General features: G+C 48.7%; 1 protein-coding gene across 1 annotated transcript; it reads left to right on the top strand.

The window, feature by feature from the left end:
- Positions 1-5312: 5312 nt before the first annotated feature.
- LOC138851546 (collagen alpha-1(III) chain-like) lies at positions 5313-10740 on the top strand. The gene has a single exon (XM_070080780.1). The coding sequence runs from the start codon at positions 9301-9303 to the stop codon at positions 10738-10740; it is 1440 nt and encodes a 479-aa protein (XP_069936881.1). The 5' UTR covers positions 5313-9300.
- Positions 10741-20347: the final 9607 nt, after the last annotated feature.

Below are 20347 nucleotides of genomic sequence, written 5' to 3'. Positions count from 1 at the left end.
CAGTTATACCAGTACTATCACTGGACACAGTTATACCAGTACTATCTCTGGACACAGTTATACCAGTACTATCACTGGACACAGTTATACCAGTACTATCTCTGGACACAGTTATACCAGTACTATCACTGGACACAGTTATACCAGTACTATCACTGGACACAGTTATACCAGTACTATCACTGGACACAGTTATACCAGTACTATCACTGGACACAGGTATACCAGTACTATCTCTGGACACAGTTATACCAGTACTATCTCTGGACACAGTTATACCAGTACTATCACTGGACACAGTTATACCAGTACTATCACTGGACACAGTTATACCAGTACTATCTCTGGACACAGTTATACCAGTACTATCACTGGACACAGGTATACCAGTACTATCTCTGGACACAGTTATACCAGTACTATCACTGGACACATGTATACCAGTACTATCACTGGACACAGGTATACCAGTACTATCTCTGGACACAGTTATACCAGTACTATCTCTGGACACAGTTATACCAGTACTATCACTGGACACAGTTATACCAGTACTATCACTGGACACAGTTATACCAGTACTATCACTGGACACAGTTATACCAGTACTATCACTGGACACAGGTATACCAGTACTATCTCTGGACACAGTTATACCAGTACTATCTCTGGACACAGTTATACCAGTACTATCACTGGACACAGTTATACCAGTACTATCACTGGACACAGTTATACCAGTACTATCTCTGGACACAGTTATACCAGTACTATCACTGGACACAGGTATACCAGTACTATCTCTGGACACAGTTATACCAGTACTATCACTGGACACAGGTATACCAGTACTATCACTGGACACAGGTATACCAGTACTATCACTGGACACAGGTATACCAGTACTATCACTGGACACAGGTATACCAGTACTATCACTGGACACAGTTATACCAGTACTATCACTGGACACAGGTATACCAGTACTATCACTGGACACAGTTATACCAGTACTATCACTGGACACAGGTATACCAGTACTATCACTGGACACAGTTATACCAGTACTATCTCTGGACACAGTTATACCAGTACTATCACTGGACACAGTTATACCAGTACTATCACTGGACACAGTTATACCAGTACTATCTCTGGACACAGTTATACCAGTACTATCACTGGACACAGGTATACTAGTACTATCTCTGGACACAGTTATACCAGTACTATCACTGGACACAGGTATACCAGTACTATCACTGGACATAGTTATACTAATACTATCACTGGACACAGGTATACCAGTACTATCACTGGACACAGTTATACCAGTACTATCACTGGACACAGGTATACCAGTACTATCACTGGACACAGGTATACCAGTACTATCACTGGACATAGTTATACTAATACTATCACTGGACACAGGTATACCAGTACTATCACTGGACACAGGTATACCAGTACTATCACTGGACACAGGTATACCAGTACTATCACTGGACATAGTTATACTAATACTATCACTGGACACAGGTATACCAGTACTATCACTGGACACAGTTATACCAGTACTTTCACTGGACACAGTTATACCAGTACTATCACTGGACACAGTTATACCAGTACTATCACTGGACACAGGTATACCAGTACTATCACTGGACACAGTTATACCAGTACTATCACTGGACACAGTTATACCAGTACTATCACTGGACACAGTTATACCAGTACTATCACTGGACACAGGTATACCAGTACTATCACTGGACACAGGTATACCAGTACTATCACTGGACACAGGTATACCAGTACTATCACTGGACACAGGTATACCAGTACTATCACTGGACACAGGTATACCAGTACTATCACTGGACACAGTTATACCAGTACTATCACTGGACACAGGTATACCAGTACTATCACTGGACACAGGTATACCAGTACTATCACTGGACACAGTTATACCAGTACTATCACTGGACACAGGTATACCAGTACTATCACTGGACACAGTTATACCAGTACTATCACTGGACACAGTTATACCAGTACTATCACTGGACACAGTTATACCAGTACTATCACTGGACACAGTTATACCAGTACTATCACTGGACACAGTTATACCAGTACTATCACTGGACACAGTTATACCAGTACTATCACTGGACACAGTTATACCAGTACTATCACTGGACACAGTTATACCAGTACTATCACTGGACACAGGTATACCAGTACTATCACTGGACACAGTTATACCAGTACTATCACTGGACACAGTTATACCAGTACTATCACTGGACACAGTTATACCAGTACTATCACTGGACACAGTTATACCAGTACTATCACTGGACACAGGTATACCAGTACTATCACTGGACACAGTTATACCAGTACTATCACTGGACACAGTTATACCAGTACTATCACTGGACACAGTTATACCAGTACTATCACTGGACACAGTTATACCAGTACTATCACTGGACACAGTTATACCAGTACTATCACTGGACACAGTTATACCAGTACTATCACTGGACATAGTTATACCAGTACTATCACTGGACACAGTTATACCAGTACTATCACTGGACACAGTTATACCAGTACTATCACTGGACACAGTTATACCAGTACTATCACTGGACACAGTTATACCAGTACTATCACTGGACACAGTTATACCAGTACTATCACTGGACATAGTTATACCAGTACTATCACTGGACACAGTTATACCAGTACTATCACTGGACACAGTTATACCAGTACTATCACTGGACACAGTTATACCAGTACTATCACTGGACACAGTTATACCAGTACTATCACTGGACACAGTTATACCAGTACTATCACTGCGTATCCCTGTCTCCTAGGATAGAAAGAATGATAGGGTCTATTGCTAGGCTTATGACTTGCACGGATAGGCTTAAAAGTCTCTCTCTCTCTCTCTCTCTCTCTCTCTCTCTCTCTCTCTCTCTCTCTCTCTCTCTCTCTCTCTCTCTCTCTCTCTCTCTCTCTCTCTCTCTCTCTTTCTATCTATCTCTCTCTCTCTCTTTTTAACGTCTTTTTTTTCTTTATCGTCTCAGTTTTAAACTCTACTCAGCATAAACAAAGATGGTAGGCCTAGTGTGCTAGTATAGGCCTACTCACACCAGCTGACACTCCTACAACCATCTTACTCAGCCTTCACATTAATGACGTACGTATTATATAATTGCAGTAGGCCTACTGACCTTTGCTAAGCAGTGTTACTAATTGCAGCAGGCCTACTGACTTATGCTGAGCAGTGTTTCTAATTGCAGTAGGCCTACTGATCTATGCTAAACAGTGTTACTAGTTGCATTAGGCCTACTGGCCTTTGCTAAGCAGTGTTACTAATTGCAGTAGACCTAGCCAATGCTGGGTAGGTCTTACTCGTTGCAGTAGGCCTACTTGCCTATGCTGGCATGCTCTAACTCCAATAGACCTATTGTCCCTTGCTAGGTAGGATGTTCTTCATTCTAAAATAGGCCTCCAGTGAAAAGCAGGGACACCATAGTCACAATAAGAGAACACTGTATCAACATGCGTGGAACGAGACTCTTCAACCTGCCACCAGCAGACTCCTCCAACCTGCCACCAGCAGACTCCTCCAACCTGTCACCAGCGGACACTTCCAACCTGTCACCAGCAGACACTTCCAACCTGCTACCAGCAGACTCCTCCAACCTGCCACCAGCAGACTCCTCCAACCTGCCACCAGCAGACACTTCCAACCTGCCACCAGCAGACGCTCCCAACCTGCCACCAGCAGACTCCTCCAACCTGCCACCAGCAGACACTCCCAACATGCCACCAGCAGACTCCTCCAACCTGCCACCAGCAGACTCCTCCAACCTGCCACCAGCAGACTCCTCCAACCTGCCACCAGCAGACTCCTCCAACCTGCCACCAGCAGACTCCTCCAGCCTGCCACCACCAGACACTCTCAACCTGCCACCAGCAGACTCCTCCAACCTGCCACCAGCAGACTCCTCCAACCCGCCACCAGCAGACACTCCCAACCTGCCACCAGCAGACTCCTCCAACCTGCCACCAGCAGACTCCTCCAACCTGCCACCAGCAGACACTCTCAACCTGCCACCAGTAGACTCCTCCAATCTGCCACCAGCAGACACTCCCAACTTGCCACCAGAAGACTCCTCCTACCTGCCACCAGCAGACTCCTCCAACCTGCCACCAGCAGACTCCTCCAACCTGCCACCAGCAGACACTTCCAACCTGCCACCAGCAGACTCCTCCAACCTGCCACCAGCAAACACTCCCAACCTGCCACCAGCAGACTCCTCCAACCTGCCACCAGCAGATCCCTCCAACCTGCCACCAACAGACTCTTCCAACCAGCCACCAGCAGACACTCTCAACCTGCCACCAGCAGACACTCTCAACCTACCACCAGCAGACACTCTCAACCTGCCACCAGTAGACTACTCCAACCTGCCACCAGCAGACACTCCCAACCTGCCACCAGCAGACTCCTCCAACCTGCCACCAGCAGACTCCTCCAACCTGCCACCAGCAGACTCCTCCAACCTGCCACCAGCAGACTCCTTCAACCTGCCACCAGCAGACACTCTCAACCTGCCACCAGCAGACACTCTCAACCTGCCACCAGCAGACACTCAACCTGCCACCAGCAGACACTCTCAACCTGCCACTAGTAGACTCCTCCAACCTGCCACCAGCAGACTCCCCCAACCTGCCACCAGCAGACTCCTCCAACCTGCCACCAGCAGACTCCTTCAACCTGCCACCAGCAGACACTCTCAACCTGCCACCAGCAGACACTCTCAACCTGCCACCAGCAGACACTCAACCTGCCACCAGCAGACACTCTCAACCTGCCACTAGTAGACTCCTCCAACCTGCCACCAGCAGACTCCTCCAACCTGCCACCAGCAGACTCCTCCAACCTGCCACCAGCAGACTCCTCCAACCTGCCACCAGCAGACTCCTCCAACCTGCCACCAGCAGCCCAGGTTGTACTCACCTACACGTGGTTACAAGGGTCGAAGCAGATCCTGACCCAGCTTCCTGCCAGCACGAACAGCCTGGTTGATAAACCCTTGACACCCATCACAATCGCACCGAAAGTCAAAAAAAAAAAAAAATTACCGCAAATCAAAGAAATTTGCAACAGAAAAAAATATGTAAAAATTAGTTGTACGTTTGGCAGAGGGGCACATGTAAACATACACCAGTCTCTTCAACTGATCGTACTTCAGTTACTACTGAAATTAAGTCCAGGAGCTGTAGCTCAACACACGCACAGGTATTCACGCACATACACATTGTACTAATATTAACATTAGTTAACATAGGAGTGTGTTATGTGGGTTAATATAGTTAATAGGACGTAATCTTTCCAGATTGAGAATTTTAAGAACCGTAATGACACTGATTTAGGGAATTGTTGTTACTTTCTCCCCTTCCTTGGATCAAACCTGACAGCTTCTCATTCTCCAGGTGCTGTATGGGCCCTACGGGTCTATCACTTCTCCATGGAAATAATAATTAAAAATTATTGTTATTCAACTTTCTTACCGTTTCTGGCAACATGAATCATATTTATTCGTTCAAGACACAGAGATAATGGCATGAAGGAGCGAAGATTTATGAAAACAAAGGAACAGTTGTGATACGGAGATGACTTGTGTTCGGAATTCAGCCTTGGCTTCGGTCGAGTGTGTATGTACTCGCCTAATTGTGGTTGTAGGGGTCGAGACTCAGCTCCTGGCCTGTGTGCGTGTGTGTGTGTGTGTGTGTGTGTGTGTGTGTGTGTGTGTACTCACCTAGTTGTACTCACCTAGTTGAGGTTGCGGGGGTCGAGTCCGAGCTCCTGGCCCCGCCTCTTCACTGGTCGCTACTAGGTCACTCTCCCTGAACCGTGAGCTTGATCATACCTCTGCTTAAAGCTATGTATGGATGGATCCTGCCTCCACTACATCGCTTCCCAAACTATTCCACTTACTGACTACTCTGTGGCTGAAGAAATACTTCCTAACATCCCTGTGATTCATCTGTGTCTTCAACTTCCAACTGTGTCCCCTTGTTACTGTGTCCAATCTCTGGAACATCCTGTCTTTGTCCACCTTGTCAATTCCTCTCAGTATTTTGTATGTCGTTATCATGTCCCCCCTATCTCTCCTGTCCTCCAGTGTCGTCAGGTTGATTTCCCTTAACCTCTCCTCGTAGGACATACCTCTTAGCTCTGGGACTAGTCTTGTTGCAAACCTTTGCACTTTCTCTAGTTTCTTTACATGCTTGGCTAGGTGTGGGTTCCAAACTGGTGCCGCATACTCCAATATGGGCCTAACGTACACGGTGTACAAGGTCCTGAACGATTCCTTATTAAGATGTCGGAATGCTGTTCTGAGGTTTGCTAGGCGCCCATATGCTGCAGCAGTTATTTGGTTGTTGTGTGCTTCAGGAGATGTGCTCGGTGTTATACTCACCCCAAGATCTTTTTCCTTGAGTGAGGTTTGTAGTCTCTGACCCCCTAGACTGTATTCCGTCTGCGGTCTTCTTTACCCTTCCCCAATCTTCATGACTTTGCACTTGGTGGGGTTGAACTCCAGGAGCCAGGTGCTGGACCAGGCTTGCAGCCTGTCCAGATCTCTTTGTAGTTCTGCCTGGTCCTCGTCCAGTTGAATTCTTTTCATCAACTTCACATCATCTGCAAACAGGGACACTTCTGAGTCTATTCCTTCCGTCATGTCGTTCACATATACCAGAAACAGCACCGGTCTCAGACCGGTCCGCGGGGGCACTGACCCCGAAATCCTCTCCAGATATACTCTTGCCCCACAACTGACCCTTCTGGAGCCCCGCTGGTCACAGGCGCCCACTCTGACACCTCGTCACGTACCATCACTCGTTGTTGCCTCCCTGTCAGGTATTCTCTGATCCATTGCAATACCTTCCATGTTACACCTGACTGTTCTTCTAGCTTTTTCACTAATTTCTTGTGTGGAACTGTGTCAAAAGTCTTCTTGTAGTCCCAGAAAATGCAATCCACCCACCCCTCTCTCTCCTGTCTTACTTCTGTCACCTTGTCGTAAAACTCCAGTAGGTTTGTGACACAGGATTTCCCTTCTCTGAAACTGTGCTGGTTGTCGTTCATAAGCTTGTTCCTTTCTAGGTGTTCCACCACTCTCCTCCTGATAATGTTCTCCATAACTTTGCATACTATACACCCCAGTGACACAGGTCTATAGTTTAGTGCCTGTTTTCTGTCTCCTTCCTTAAAAATGGGGACTACATTTGCCGTCTTCCATACCTCAGGTAGTTGCCCAGTTTCAATGGATGTGTTGAAGATTGTTGTTAGTGGCACACACAGTGTCTCTGCTGTGTGTGTGTGTGTGTGTGTGTGTGTGTGTGTGTGTTCTCACCTACCTCACCTAATTATGGTTGCAGGGGTCGAGACTCAGCTCCTGGCCTTGCCTCTTCACTGATCGCTACCGGGTACTCTCTCTCCCTGCTCCTTGAGCTTTATCATACCTTGTCTTCAAGCTATGTATGGATCCTGCCTCCCCTACATCACTCTCCAGATTATTTCACTTCCTGACAACTCTGTGACTGACGAAATACTTCCTAACATCCCTTTGACTCGTCTGAGTCTTCAGCTTCCAATTGTGACCCTTGTTTCTGCGTCCCATCTCTGGAACATCCTGTCTCTGTCCACCTTATCTATTCCACGTAGTATTCTGTATGTCGTAATCATGTCTCTCCTGACCCTCCTGTCCTCCAGTGTTGTCAGGCCGATTTCCCTTAACTTTTCTTCGTAGGACATTTCCCTTATCTCTGGGACTAGTCTTGTTGCAAACCTTTGCACTTTCTCTAATTTCTTGACGTGCTTGACCAGGTGTAGGTTCCAGACTGGTGCTGCATACTCCAGTATGGGCCTGACGTACACGATGTGCAGTGTCTTGAACGATTCCTTACTAAGGTATCGGAATGCTGTTCTGAGGTTTGCTAGGCGCCCATATGCTGCAGCAGTTATCTGGTTGATGTGTACTTCCGGAGACGTGTTCGGTGTTATGCTCACCCCAAGATCTTTCTCCTTGAGTGAGGTTTGCAGTCTTTGGCCACCTAGCCTATACTCCGTCTGCGGTCTTCTTTGCCCTTCCCCAGTCTTATGTGTGTGTGTGTGTGTGTGTGTGTGTGTGTGTGTGTGTGTGTGTGTGTGTGTGTGTGTGTGTGTGTGTGTATGTGTGTTTTGTCTGTCTGTGTCTGTGTTTGCACGCGTGTGTGCGCGCGTGCGCGTGCGCAAAATATTCTGATTGGTGGAGGACGTGCCAGTCATGGATATTGACCTGGCCTCACGATCTGATTGGCAAAAGGCTACGCCAATCATCGAACGCGACCTGACCTCGTGTTCTGAGTGGTGGAGAGCGGATGTGAGGTCACGGGAGGCTGGACCAATTGTAGGCGGAGCCTAGACACCTCTGGTGACACTCTGTAACACTGCTGACACTGTCTACACCACTGGTGACACTGTCTACACCTCTGGTGACACTGTCTACACACTGGTGACACTGTCTACACACTGGTGACACTGTCTACACACTGGTGACACTGTCTACACCTCTAGTGACACTGTCTACACACTGGTGACACTGTCTACACACTGGTGACACTGTCTACACCTCTAGTGACACTGTCTACACACTGGTGACACTGTGTACATACTGGTGACACTGTCTTCACCACTGGTGACACTGTCTACACCACTGGTAACGCTGTGTACACACTGGTGACACTGTCTACACCACTGGTGACACTGTCTACACCACTGGTGACACTGTCTACACCACGGGTGACACTGTCTACACCACTGGTGACACTGTCTACACCACGGGTGACACTGTCTACACCACTGGTGACACTGTCTACACCACTGGTGACACTGTCTACACCACTGGTGACACTGTCTACACCACTGGTGACACTGTCTACACCACGGGTGACACTGTCTACACCACTGGTGACACTGTCTACACCACGGGTGACACTGTCTACACCACTGGTGACACTGTCTACACCACGGGTGACACTGTCTACACCACTGGTGACACTGTCTACACCACGGGTGACACTGTCTACACCACTGGTCAATACAAAGATCATTTACTGCCGACAGAGATACCTGGTGATAAATACCTGTGGGATACCTGAGGACCAGGAGCTGCACACTACCATGACAACTACTGGAGTGTGTAGCCGTGCCAAATGCCAGCAGTAACAGCCTGGTTGACCAGACAGCCAGTAGACAAGTCTGGCCCTGGACCAGACAACCCTGGCCCTGGACCAGACAACCCTGGACCAGACAACCCTGGACCAGACAACCCTGGCCCTGGACCAGACAACCCTGGCCCTGGACCAGACAACCCTGGCCCTGGACCAGACAACCCTGGCTCTGGACCAGACAACCCTGGCCCTGAACCAGACAACCCTGGCCCTGAACCAGACAACCCTGGCCCTAGACCAGACAAACCTGGCCCTGGACCAGACAACCCTGGCCCTGGACAAGACAACCCTGGCTCTGGACCAGACAACCCTGGCCCTGGACCAGACAACCCTGGCCCTGAACCAGAAAACCCTGGCCCTGGACCAGACAATCCTGGCCCTGGACCAGACAATCCTGGCCCTGGACCAGACAATCCTGGCCCTGGACCAGACAATCCTGGCCCTGGACCAGACAACCCTGGCTCTGGACCAGACAACCCTGGCTCTGGACCAGACAACCCTGGCCCTGGACCAGACAACCCTGGCCCTGCACCAGACAACCCTGGCCCTGCACCAGACAACCCTGGACCTGGACCAGACAACCCTGGCCCTGGACCAGATAACCCTGGCCCTGGACCAGACAACCCTGGCCCTGGACCAGACAACCCTGGCCCTGGACCAGACAACCCTGGACCAGACAACCCTGGCCCTGCACCAGATAACCCTGGCCCTGCACCAGACAACCCTGGCCCTGCACCAGACAACCCTGGCTCTGGACCAGACAACCCTGGCCCTGCACCAGACAACCCTGGCCCTGCACCAGACAACCCTGGCCCTGCACCAGACAACCCTGGCCCTGGACCAGACAACCCTGGCCCTGGACCAGACAACCCTGGCCCTGGACCAGACAACCCTGGACCAGACAACCCTGGCCCTGCACCAGATAACCCTGGCCCTGCACCAGACAACCCTGGCCCTGCACCAGACAACCCTGGCTCTGGACCAGACAACCCTGGCCCTGGACCAGATAACCCTGGCCCTGGACCAGACAACCCTGGCCCTGGACCAGACAACCCTGGCCCTGGACCAGACAACCCTGGCCCTGCACCAGATAACCCTGGCCCTGCACCAGACAACCCTGGCCCTGCACCAGACAACCCTGGCCCTGCACCAGACAACCCTGGCCCTGCACCAGACAACCCTGGCCCTGCACCAGACAACCCTGGCCCTGCACCAGACAACCCTGGCCCTGCACCAGACAACCCTGGCCCTGCACCAGACAACCCTGGCCCTGCACCAGACAACCCTGGCCCTGCACCAGACAACCCTGGCCCTGCACCAGACAACCCTGGCCCTGCACCAGACAATCCTGGCCCTGCACCAGACAACCCTGGCCCTGAGGAGATATACACAATACTTCAGAGGGGGGCACCGATAGGCTGAATAAGGATAGGCCTTATTTTTCCTTTGAGAGGCGAGAAATAGGTACAAATGGGCTTATTTTTTCTTGAGAGGCGAGAAATAGGTACAAGGGGGCAGCCTGTAGGTTGAAGATACTACTGAGTGATGCTAGAGGCTTATAACTCCGGCTCCCGGGATCAAGAGCCGCAGCAGGGCGATGCCAGGGACGGGACCACACCTCCATTTCCTCGGATCAAGACCACTTAACCTGGAAGACTCGAAATATTATCAAATTCGTAGATTTTCCGGCCGGTGTTGCCGGCTTAGGGTACGAATCATTTTTTTTTTTTTCGTGTTGGCTCTCTGGCATTGCGCTCCCTGATTACAATTTTTTTATTTTATATGTAGGATTAAAGTCTGGCGGTGTGTATGTTGTTGGCTAAGGAATATATTCGCCAGATATGGTGCAATAGTGCGTTTTCTGAGGGCGGCGCCGGCGACACTTGGCAACTGTGAGCAAATCAATATGGAGTGTGGCTGCGGCTGCCAGAGGCACGATGACAGTCACCCGCGTACCCTTAAACTTATCAGTTGTAGCTAAGATCTTGCAGCTTAACTTGTGCCCAGAGACTCTCGCCACTGCTAGCAAGCTGACCTAGGTGCTGACCTAGGTGCTGGAGGTGTAGTGGAGGTGTGTGGAGGTGTATGGAGGCCAGAGAGGTGAGGTAAGCAGCTATGGTGGCATTGTCTTTGTCTTCTCCCTCACTACCTTCTTCTCCAGCCAGACAAGGTGATCTACCACTCTTCTCCGCCTGTTTTCGCCCTATTTGTCGAGTTGGTGGGGTAGATGGGCGGGTAGATGGGTAGAAGGGGTGGTTGTTGTGGTGGGTCAGCCCTGATACACGGAACGTCATCTGGCATCATCACTTCATTCATAAATTCATCTCCAGGGCACTGACCTACTTTTTTTTTGTCTATAAAAAAGTTAGATTATTGCCACCGCTTGTTGTTTTGATCGCCAGAGTGGCGAAGTGCTGTTTATTTCGCCAGGGAAATTAATATTGGTCGATCTTCGTCACCTTTGTTTACAAAAAAAATTTTGGTGTCGTTTCTCCTGTGTATTTATTGTTGTACTTTTTGTCTTGTCTAATTTGTTTTTCAGTAGGCCTAAATATACCTTTTTTTGGGTAGAATTTTAAGAGAGGATATATATATATATATTGAAAGATATGTGGTTAGTGTATGAATAGTGGTAGTTGTGGTTGTGATGTTAGTAGAGGGATATGGCTCAATGAACAGGTCCAGGAGCTGGATCTAGGCCTACCAGAGCACTAGTCCTATTAAGGTACTCCCTCAGCTTGGTTTACACATACATATGCAGTAAAGAGGCAGGGCCAGGAGCTGTGAATCGACCCCTGCAACCACAATTAGGTGAGCACATAGGAAGGTGGTGGGTGCGATTTAAAGCTAGCCGGCCGCCCAGACTGGGTGGCCAGACAGTGCGGCCAGCTTAGATGGCCGCCCAGACAGTGTGGCCAGCTTAGATGGCCGCCCAGACAGTGTGGCCAGCTTAGATGGCCGCCCAGACAGTGTGGCCAGCTTAGACGGCCACCCAGACAGCCGCCCAGACAATGTGGCCAGCCTAGCCGGCCACCCAGACAACCGCCCAGACTGGTGGACAACCACCTAGACAGTTTGGCCAGCTTAGACAGCCGCCCAGACAGTGTGGCCAACCTAGCCTGCCACAAAGACAGTGTGGCCGGCTTAGACAGCCGCCCAGACTGGTGGACAACCACCCAGACTGGGTGGCCAGCTTAGACGGCCACAAAGACAGTGTGGCCAGCTTAGACGGCCACAAAGACAGTGTGGCCGGCTTAGACAGCCGCCCAGACAGTGTGGCCCGCCTAGCCGGCCACCCAGACAGCCGCCCAGACTGGGTGGCCAGCTTAGACGTCCACCCAGACAGTGTGGCCAGCTTGAACGCCCACTCAGACGGTGTAGCCAGAATAGCTGGAAACCTAGAGAGTGTGGCCAGCTTGGACGGCCACCCAGACAGCCGCCCAGTGTGGCCAGATTAGATGTCAACCCAGACAATGTGGCCGGCTTAGACGAACACCTGGACACTGTGGCCAGCCTAGACGGTCACCCAGACAGTGTGGCCAGCTAAGAAGGCCACCCAGCCTGTAGCCAGCTTAGACCGTCACCCAAACAGCGTGGCCAGAATAGACTGTTACCCAGTGTTGCCAGCTGGTCCCAGAACTCTGGACCAAGTACCAGACCGTGGACCAGGTTCCAGACCCCTGGACCAGGTTCCAGAGCCCTGGACCAGGTTCAAGAACCCTGGACCACGTCCCAGACCCCTGAACCATGTCCCAGACCCCTGGACCACGTCCCAGACCCCTGGACCATGTCCCAGACCCCTGGACCACGTCCCAGACCCCTGGACCACGTCCCGGACCCCTAGACTTCTATTAAACAACTCATTGCGAAAGGTTGGTTTGGTTGATAGGTTTAAAGTCTATCTACTACACGAGGGTCATTAAGACTGGTTGGGTTGTTAGGTTTAAAGTCTATCTACTACACGAGGGTCATTAAGACTGGTTGGGTTGTTAGGTTTAAAGTCTATCTACTACACGAGGGTCATTAAGGCTGGTTGGGTTGTTAGGTTTAAAGTCTATCTACTACACGAGGGTCATTAAGGCTGGTTGGGTTGTTAGGTTTAAAGTCTATCTACTACACGAGGGTCATTAAGGCTGGTTGGGTTGTTAGGTTTAAAGTCTATCTACTACACGAGGGTCATTAAGGCTGCTTGGGTTGTTAGGTTTAAAGTCTATCTACTACACGAGGGTCATTAAGGCTGGTTGGGTTGTTAGGTTTAAAGTCTATCTACTACACGAGGGTCATTAAGGCTGCTTGGGTTGTTAGGTTTAAAGTCTATCTACTACACGAGGGTCATTAAGGCTGGTTGGGTTGTTAGGTTTAAAGTCTATCTACTACACGAGGGTCATTAAGACTGGTTGGGTTCTTAGGTTTAAAGTCTATCTACTACACGAGGGTCATTAAGACTGGTTGGGTTGTTAGGTTTAAAGTCTATCTACTACACGAGGGTCATTAAGACTGGTTGGGTTGTTAGGTTTAAAGTCTATCTACTACACGAGGGTCATTAAGACTGGTTGGGTTGTTAGGTTTAAAGTCTATCTACTACACGAGGGTCATTAAGACTGGTTGGGTTGTTAGGTTTAAAGTCTATCTACTACACGAGGGTCATTAAGGCTGCAGGTCACCTGTACACCACCAGTCAAGAATACTTTAATACCTAAAATACTGAGTAATGTAAACTACCAGTGTATATACACTGAGATATACACCTCTCAGTTTATATACACTGAGATATACACCTCTCAGTGTATATACACTGAGATATACACCACTCAGTGTATATACACTGAGATATACACCACTCAGTGTATATATACTGAGATATATACCTCTCAGTGTATATACACTGAGGTATACACATCTCAAAATGTATGCACACTGATATACATATATATATATATATATATATATATATATATATATATATATATATATATATATATGTATATATATATATATATACATATATATATATATATATATATATATATATATATATATATATATATATATATATATATATATATATACATATATATATATATATATATATATATATATATATATATATATATATATATATATATATATATATATATATATATATATGTATATATATAGGACAGCATATAATATTGATAAGGAGCGGTCAAGTCACGTGACCCGACTGCAGGTAAGGTCAATCCTCATCAAACATACAACTTCTGGGTCCCAGGTGATGATGTCAGGTCACCACTCGCCCCAAGACATGTTCATCTCATTCCATTATATATAACTCTTGCTTTATTTTTATACGGTGAAATGCTAAACCCGTAGAGGGGGTTATCTGGTTCGATCCAAGGAAGGGGAGTGAAAGAGGTTAAACAAATATAATTCTTGAATGTAAGGGCTTTAGGGTTGGTGTATGCGTGGTTTTATGTGGTGTAGGCTTTAGCATCGAGCAGGCCTGTGTGAGTGTCATATCACAATGAGTGGAAACAGGTGGTTTTTAGGTATGTGATGAGCTGTTGGAGTGCTCGTAAAGTTATGTTATTCTAGGGAAACAGGAGACACAAAGTAGCCGGACTTGACTCCTGGAGGTGGGAAGTGCAGTACCTGCACTCTGAAGGATGAGTGAGGATGTTACAGTTCTGGAGGTGGGAAGTACAGTGCCTGTACTCTGAAGGATGAGTGAGGATGTTACAGTTCTGGAGGTGGGAAGTACAGTACCTGCACTCTGAAGGATGAGTGAGGATGTTACAGTTCTGGAGGTGGGAAGTACAGTACCTGCACTCTGAAGGATGAGTGAGGATGTTACAGTTCTGGAGGTGGGAAGTACAGTACCTGCACTCTGAAGGATGAGTGAGGATGTTACAGTTCTGGAGGTGGGAAGTACAGTACCTGCACTCTGAAGGATGAGTGAGGATGTTACAGTTCTGGAGGTGGGAAGTACAGTACCTGCACTCTGAAGGATGAGTGAGGATGTTACAGTTCTGGAGGTGGGAAGTACAGTACCTGCACTCTGAAGGATGAGTGAGGATGTTACAGTTCTGGAGGTGGGAAGTACAGTACCTGCACTCTGAAGGATGAGTGAGGATGTTACAGTTCTGGAGGTGGGAAGTACAGTGCCTGCACTCTGAAGGATGAGTGAGGATCTTACAGTTCTGGAGGTGGGAAGTACAGTGCCTGCACTCTGAAGGATGTGAGAGGATTTACAGTTCTGGAGGTGGGAAGTACAGTGCCTGAACTCTGAAGGATGTGTGAGGATGTTACAGTTCTGGAGGTGGGAAGTACAGTACCTGTACTCTGAAGGGTGAGTGAGGATGTTACAGTCCTGGAGGTGGGAAGTACAGTACCTGCACTCTGAAGGATGAGTGAGGATGTTACAGTTCTGGAGGTGGGAAGTACAGTACCTGCACTCTGAAGGATGTGCGAGGATGTTACAGTTCTGGAGGTGGGAAGTACAGTACCTGCACTCTGAAGGATGAGTGAGGATGTTACAGTTCTGGAGGTGGGAAGTACAGTGCCTGCACTCTGAAGGATGAGTGAGGATGTTACAGTTCTGGAGGTGGGAAGTACAGTACCTGCACTCTGAAGGATGAGTGAGGATGTTACAGTTCTGGAGGTGGGAAGTACAGTACCTGCACTCTGAAGGATGAGTGAGGATGTTACAGTTCTGGAGGTGGGAAGTACAGTACCTGCACTCTGAAGGATGAGTGAGGATGTTACAGTTCTGGAGGTGGGAAGTACAGTGCCTGCACTCTGAAGGATGAGTGAGGATGTTACAGTTCTGGAGGTGGGAAGTACAGTACCTGCACTCTGAAGGATGAGTGAGGATGTTACAGTTCTGGAGGTGGGAAGTACAGTACCTGCACTCTGAAGGATGAGTGAGGATGTTACAGTTCTGGAGGTGGGAAGTACAGTACCTGCACTCTGAAGGATGAGTGAGGATGTTACAGTTCTGGAGGTGGGAAGTACAGTACCTGCACTCTGAAGGATGAGTGAGGATGTTACAGTTCTGGAGGTGGGAAGTACAGTACCTGCACTCTGAAGGATGAGTGAGGATGTTACAGTTCTGGAGGTGGGAAGTACAGTACCTGCACTCTGAAGGATGAGTGAGGATGTTACAGTTCTGGAGGTGGGAAGTACAGTACCTGCACTCTGAAGGATGAGTGAGGATGCTACAGTTCTGGAGGTGGGAAGTACAGTACCTGCACTCTGAAGGATGAGTGAGGATGTTACAGTTCTGGAGGTGGGAAGTACAGTACCTGCACTCCGAAGGATGTGTGAGGATGTTACAGTTCTGGAGGTGGGAAGTACAGTGCCTGCACTCCGAAGGATGTGTGAGGATGTTACAGTTCTGGAGGTAGGAAGTACAGTACCTGCACTCCGAAGGATGTGTGAGGATGTTACAGTTCTGGAGGTGGGAAGTACAGTACCTGCACTCTGAAGGATGTGTGAGGATGTTACAGTTCTGGAGGTGGGAAGTACAGTACCTGCACTCTGAAGGATGTGTGAGGATGTTACAGTTCTGGAGGTGGGAAGTACAGTACCTGCACTCTGAAGGATGAGTGAGGATGTTACAGTTCTGGAGGTGGGAAGTACAGTACCTGCACTCTGAAGGATGTGTGAGGATGTTACAGTTCTGGAGGTGGGAAGTACAGTACCTGCACTCTGAAGGATGTGTGAGGATGTTATTCTGGAGGTGGTAAGTACAGTACCTGCACTCTGATGGATGAGTGAGGATGTTACAGTTCTGGAGGTGGGAAGTACAGTACCTGCACTCTGAAGGATGAGTGAGGATGTTACAGTTCTGGAGGTGGGAAGTACAGTACCTGCACTCTGAAGGATGTGTGAGGATGTTACAGTTCTGGAGGTGGGAAGTACAGTACCTGCACTCTGAAGGATGAGTGAGGATGTTACAGTTCTGGAGGTGGGAAGTACAGTACCTGCACTCTGAAGGATGAGTGAGGATGTTACAGTTCTGGAGGTGGGAAGTACAGTACCTGCACTCTGAAGGATGTGTGAGGATGTTACAGTTCTGGAGGTGGGAAGTACAGTAGCTGTACTCTGAAGGATGAGTGAGGATGTTACAGTCCTGGAGGTGGGAAGTACAGTACCTGCACTCTGAAGGATGAGTGAGGATGTTACAGTTCTGGAGGTGGAAAGTACAGTACCTGCACTCTGAAGGATGAGTGAGGATGTTACAGTTCTGGAGGTGGGAAGTACAGTACCTGCACTCTGAAGGATGAGTGAGGATGTTACAGTTCTGGAGGTGCGAAGTACTGCGCCTGCACTCTGAAGGATAAGTGAGGATGTTACAGTTCTACAGGTGGGAAGTACAGTGAATGCAATCTGAAGGATGAGTGAGGATCTTACAGTTCTGGAGGTGGGAAGTACAGTACCTGCACTCTGAAGGATGAGTGAGGATGTTACAGTTCTGGAGGTGGGAAGTACAGTACCTGCACTCTGAAGGATGAGTGAGGATGTTACAGTTCTGGAGGTGGGAAGTACAGTACCTGCACTCTGAAGGATGTGTGAGGATGTTACAGTTCTGGAGGTGGGAAGTACAGTACCTGCACTCTGAAGGATGAGTGAGGATGTTACAGTTCTGGAGGTGGGAAGTACAGTACCTGCACTCTGAAGGATGAGTGAGGATGTTACAGTTCTGGAGGTGGGAAGTACAGTACCTGCACTCTGAAGGATGAGTGAGGATGTTACAGTTCTGGAGGTGGGAAGTACAGTACCTGCACTCTGAAGGATGAGTGAGGATGTTACAGTTCTGGAGGTGGGAAGTACAGTGCCTGCACTCTGAAGGATGAGTGAGGATGTTACAGTTCTGGAGGTGGGAAGTACAGTACCTGCACTCTGAAGGATGAGTGAGGATGTTACAGTTCTGGAGGTGGGAAGTACAGTACCTGCACTCTGAAGGATGAGTGAGGATGTTACAGTTCTGGAGGTGGGAAGTACAGTACCTGCACTCTGAAGGATGAGTGAGGATGTTACAGTTCTGGAGGTGGGAAGTACAGTACCTGCACTCTGAAGGATGAGTGAGGATGTTACAGTTCTGGAGGTGGGAAGTACAGTACCTGCACTCTGAAGGATGAGTGAGGATGTTACAGTTCTGGAGGTGGGAGGTACAGGGCCTGTACTCTGAAGGATGAGTCAGGATCTTACTGTTCTAGAGGTGGGAAGTACAGTACCTGCACTCTGAAGGATGAGTGAGGATGTTACAGTTCTGGAGGTAGGAAGTACAGTACCTGCACTCTGAAGGATGAGTGAGGATGTTACAGTTCTGGAGGTGGGAAGTACAGTACCTGCACTCTGAAGGATGTGTGAGGATGTTACAGTTCTCGAGGTGGGAAGTACAGTACCTGCACTCTGAAGGATGAGTGAGGATGTTACAGTTCAGGAGGTGGGAAGTACAGTACCTGCACTCTGAAGGATGCGTGAGGATGTTACAGTTCTGGAGGCGGGAAGTACAGTACCTGCACTCTGAAGGATGAGAGAGGATGTTACAGCTCTGGAGGTGGGAAGTACAGTACCTGTACTCTGAAGGATGTGTGAGGATGTTACAGTTCTGGAGGTGGGAAGTACAGTGCCTACACTCTGAAGGATGTGTGAGGATTTACAGTTCTGGAGGTGGGAAGTATAGTACCTGCACTCTGAAGGATGAGTGAGGATGTTACAGTTGTGGAGGTGGGAAGTACAGTACCTGCACTCTGAAGGATGAGTGAGGATGTTACAGTTCTGGAGGTGGGAAGTGCAGTACCTGCACTCTGAAGGATGAGTGAGGATGTTACAGTTCAGGATGAGGGAAGTACAGTACCTGCACTCAGAAGGATGAGTGAGGATGTTACAGTTCAGGAGGTAGGAAGTACAGTGCCTGCACTCTGAAGGATGAGTCAGGATGTTACAGTTCAGGAGGTGGGAAGTACAGTGCCTGTACTCTGAAGGATGAATGAGGATGTTACAGTTCTGGAGGTGGGAAGTACAGTACCTGCACTCTGAAGGATGAGTGAGGATGTTACAGTTCTGGAGGTGGGAAGTACAGTACCTGCACTCTGAAGCATGAGTGAGGATGTTACAGTTCTGGAGGTGGGAAGTACAGTACCTGCACTCTGAAGGATGAGTGAGGATGTTACAGTTCTAGAGGTGGGAAGTACAGTACCTGCACTCTGAAGGATGAGTGAGGATGTTACAGTTCTGGAGGTGGGAAGTACAGTACCTGCACTCTGAAGGATGAGTGAGGATGTTACAGTTCTGGAGGTGGGAAGTACAGTACCTGCACTCTGAAGGATGAGTGAGGATGTTACAGTTCTGGGGGTGGGAAGTACAGTACCTGCACTCTGAAGGATGAGTGAGGATGTTACAGTTGTGGAGGTGGGAAGTACAGTACCTACACTCTGAAGGATGAGTGAGGATGTTACAGTTCTGGAGGTGGGAAGTACAGTACCTGCACTCTGAAGGATGAGTGAGGATGTTACAGTTCTAGAGGTGGGAAGTACAGTACCTGCACTCTGAAGGATGAGTGAGGATGTTACAGTTCTGGAGGTGGGAAGTACAGTACCTGCACTCTGAAGGATGAGTGAGGATGTTACAGTTCTGGAGGTTGGAAGTACAGTACCTGCACTCTGAAGGATGAGTGAGGATGTTACAGTTCTAAAGGTGGGAAGTACAGTACCTGCACTCTGAAGGATGAGTGAGGATGTTACAGTTCTGGAGGTGGGAAGTACAGTACCTGCACTCTGAAGGATGAGTGAGGATGTTACAGTTCTGGAGGTGGGAAGTACAGTACCTGCACTCTGAAGGATGAGTGAGGATGTTACAGTTCTGGAGGTGGGAAGTACAGTACCTGCACTCTGAAGGATGAGTGAGGATGTTACAGTTCTGGAGGTGGGAAGTACAGTACCTGCACTCTGAAGGATGAGTGAGGATGTTACAGTTCTGGAGGTAGGAAGTACAGTACCTGCACTCTGAAGGATGAGTGAGGATGTTACAGTTCTGGAGG

The sequence above is a fragment of the Cherax quadricarinatus genome, unplaced genomic scaffold (genome assembly GCF_038502225.1).
Source record: "Cherax quadricarinatus isolate ZL_2023a unplaced genomic scaffold, ASM3850222v1 Contig949, whole genome shotgun sequence".
NCBI classification, from domain to species: Eukaryota; Metazoa; Arthropoda; class Malacostraca; order Decapoda; family Parastacidae; genus Cherax; species Cherax quadricarinatus.
Note: the sequence above shows the minus strand (reverse complement) of the source record. Positions and strands in the feature narration are given on the sequence as shown.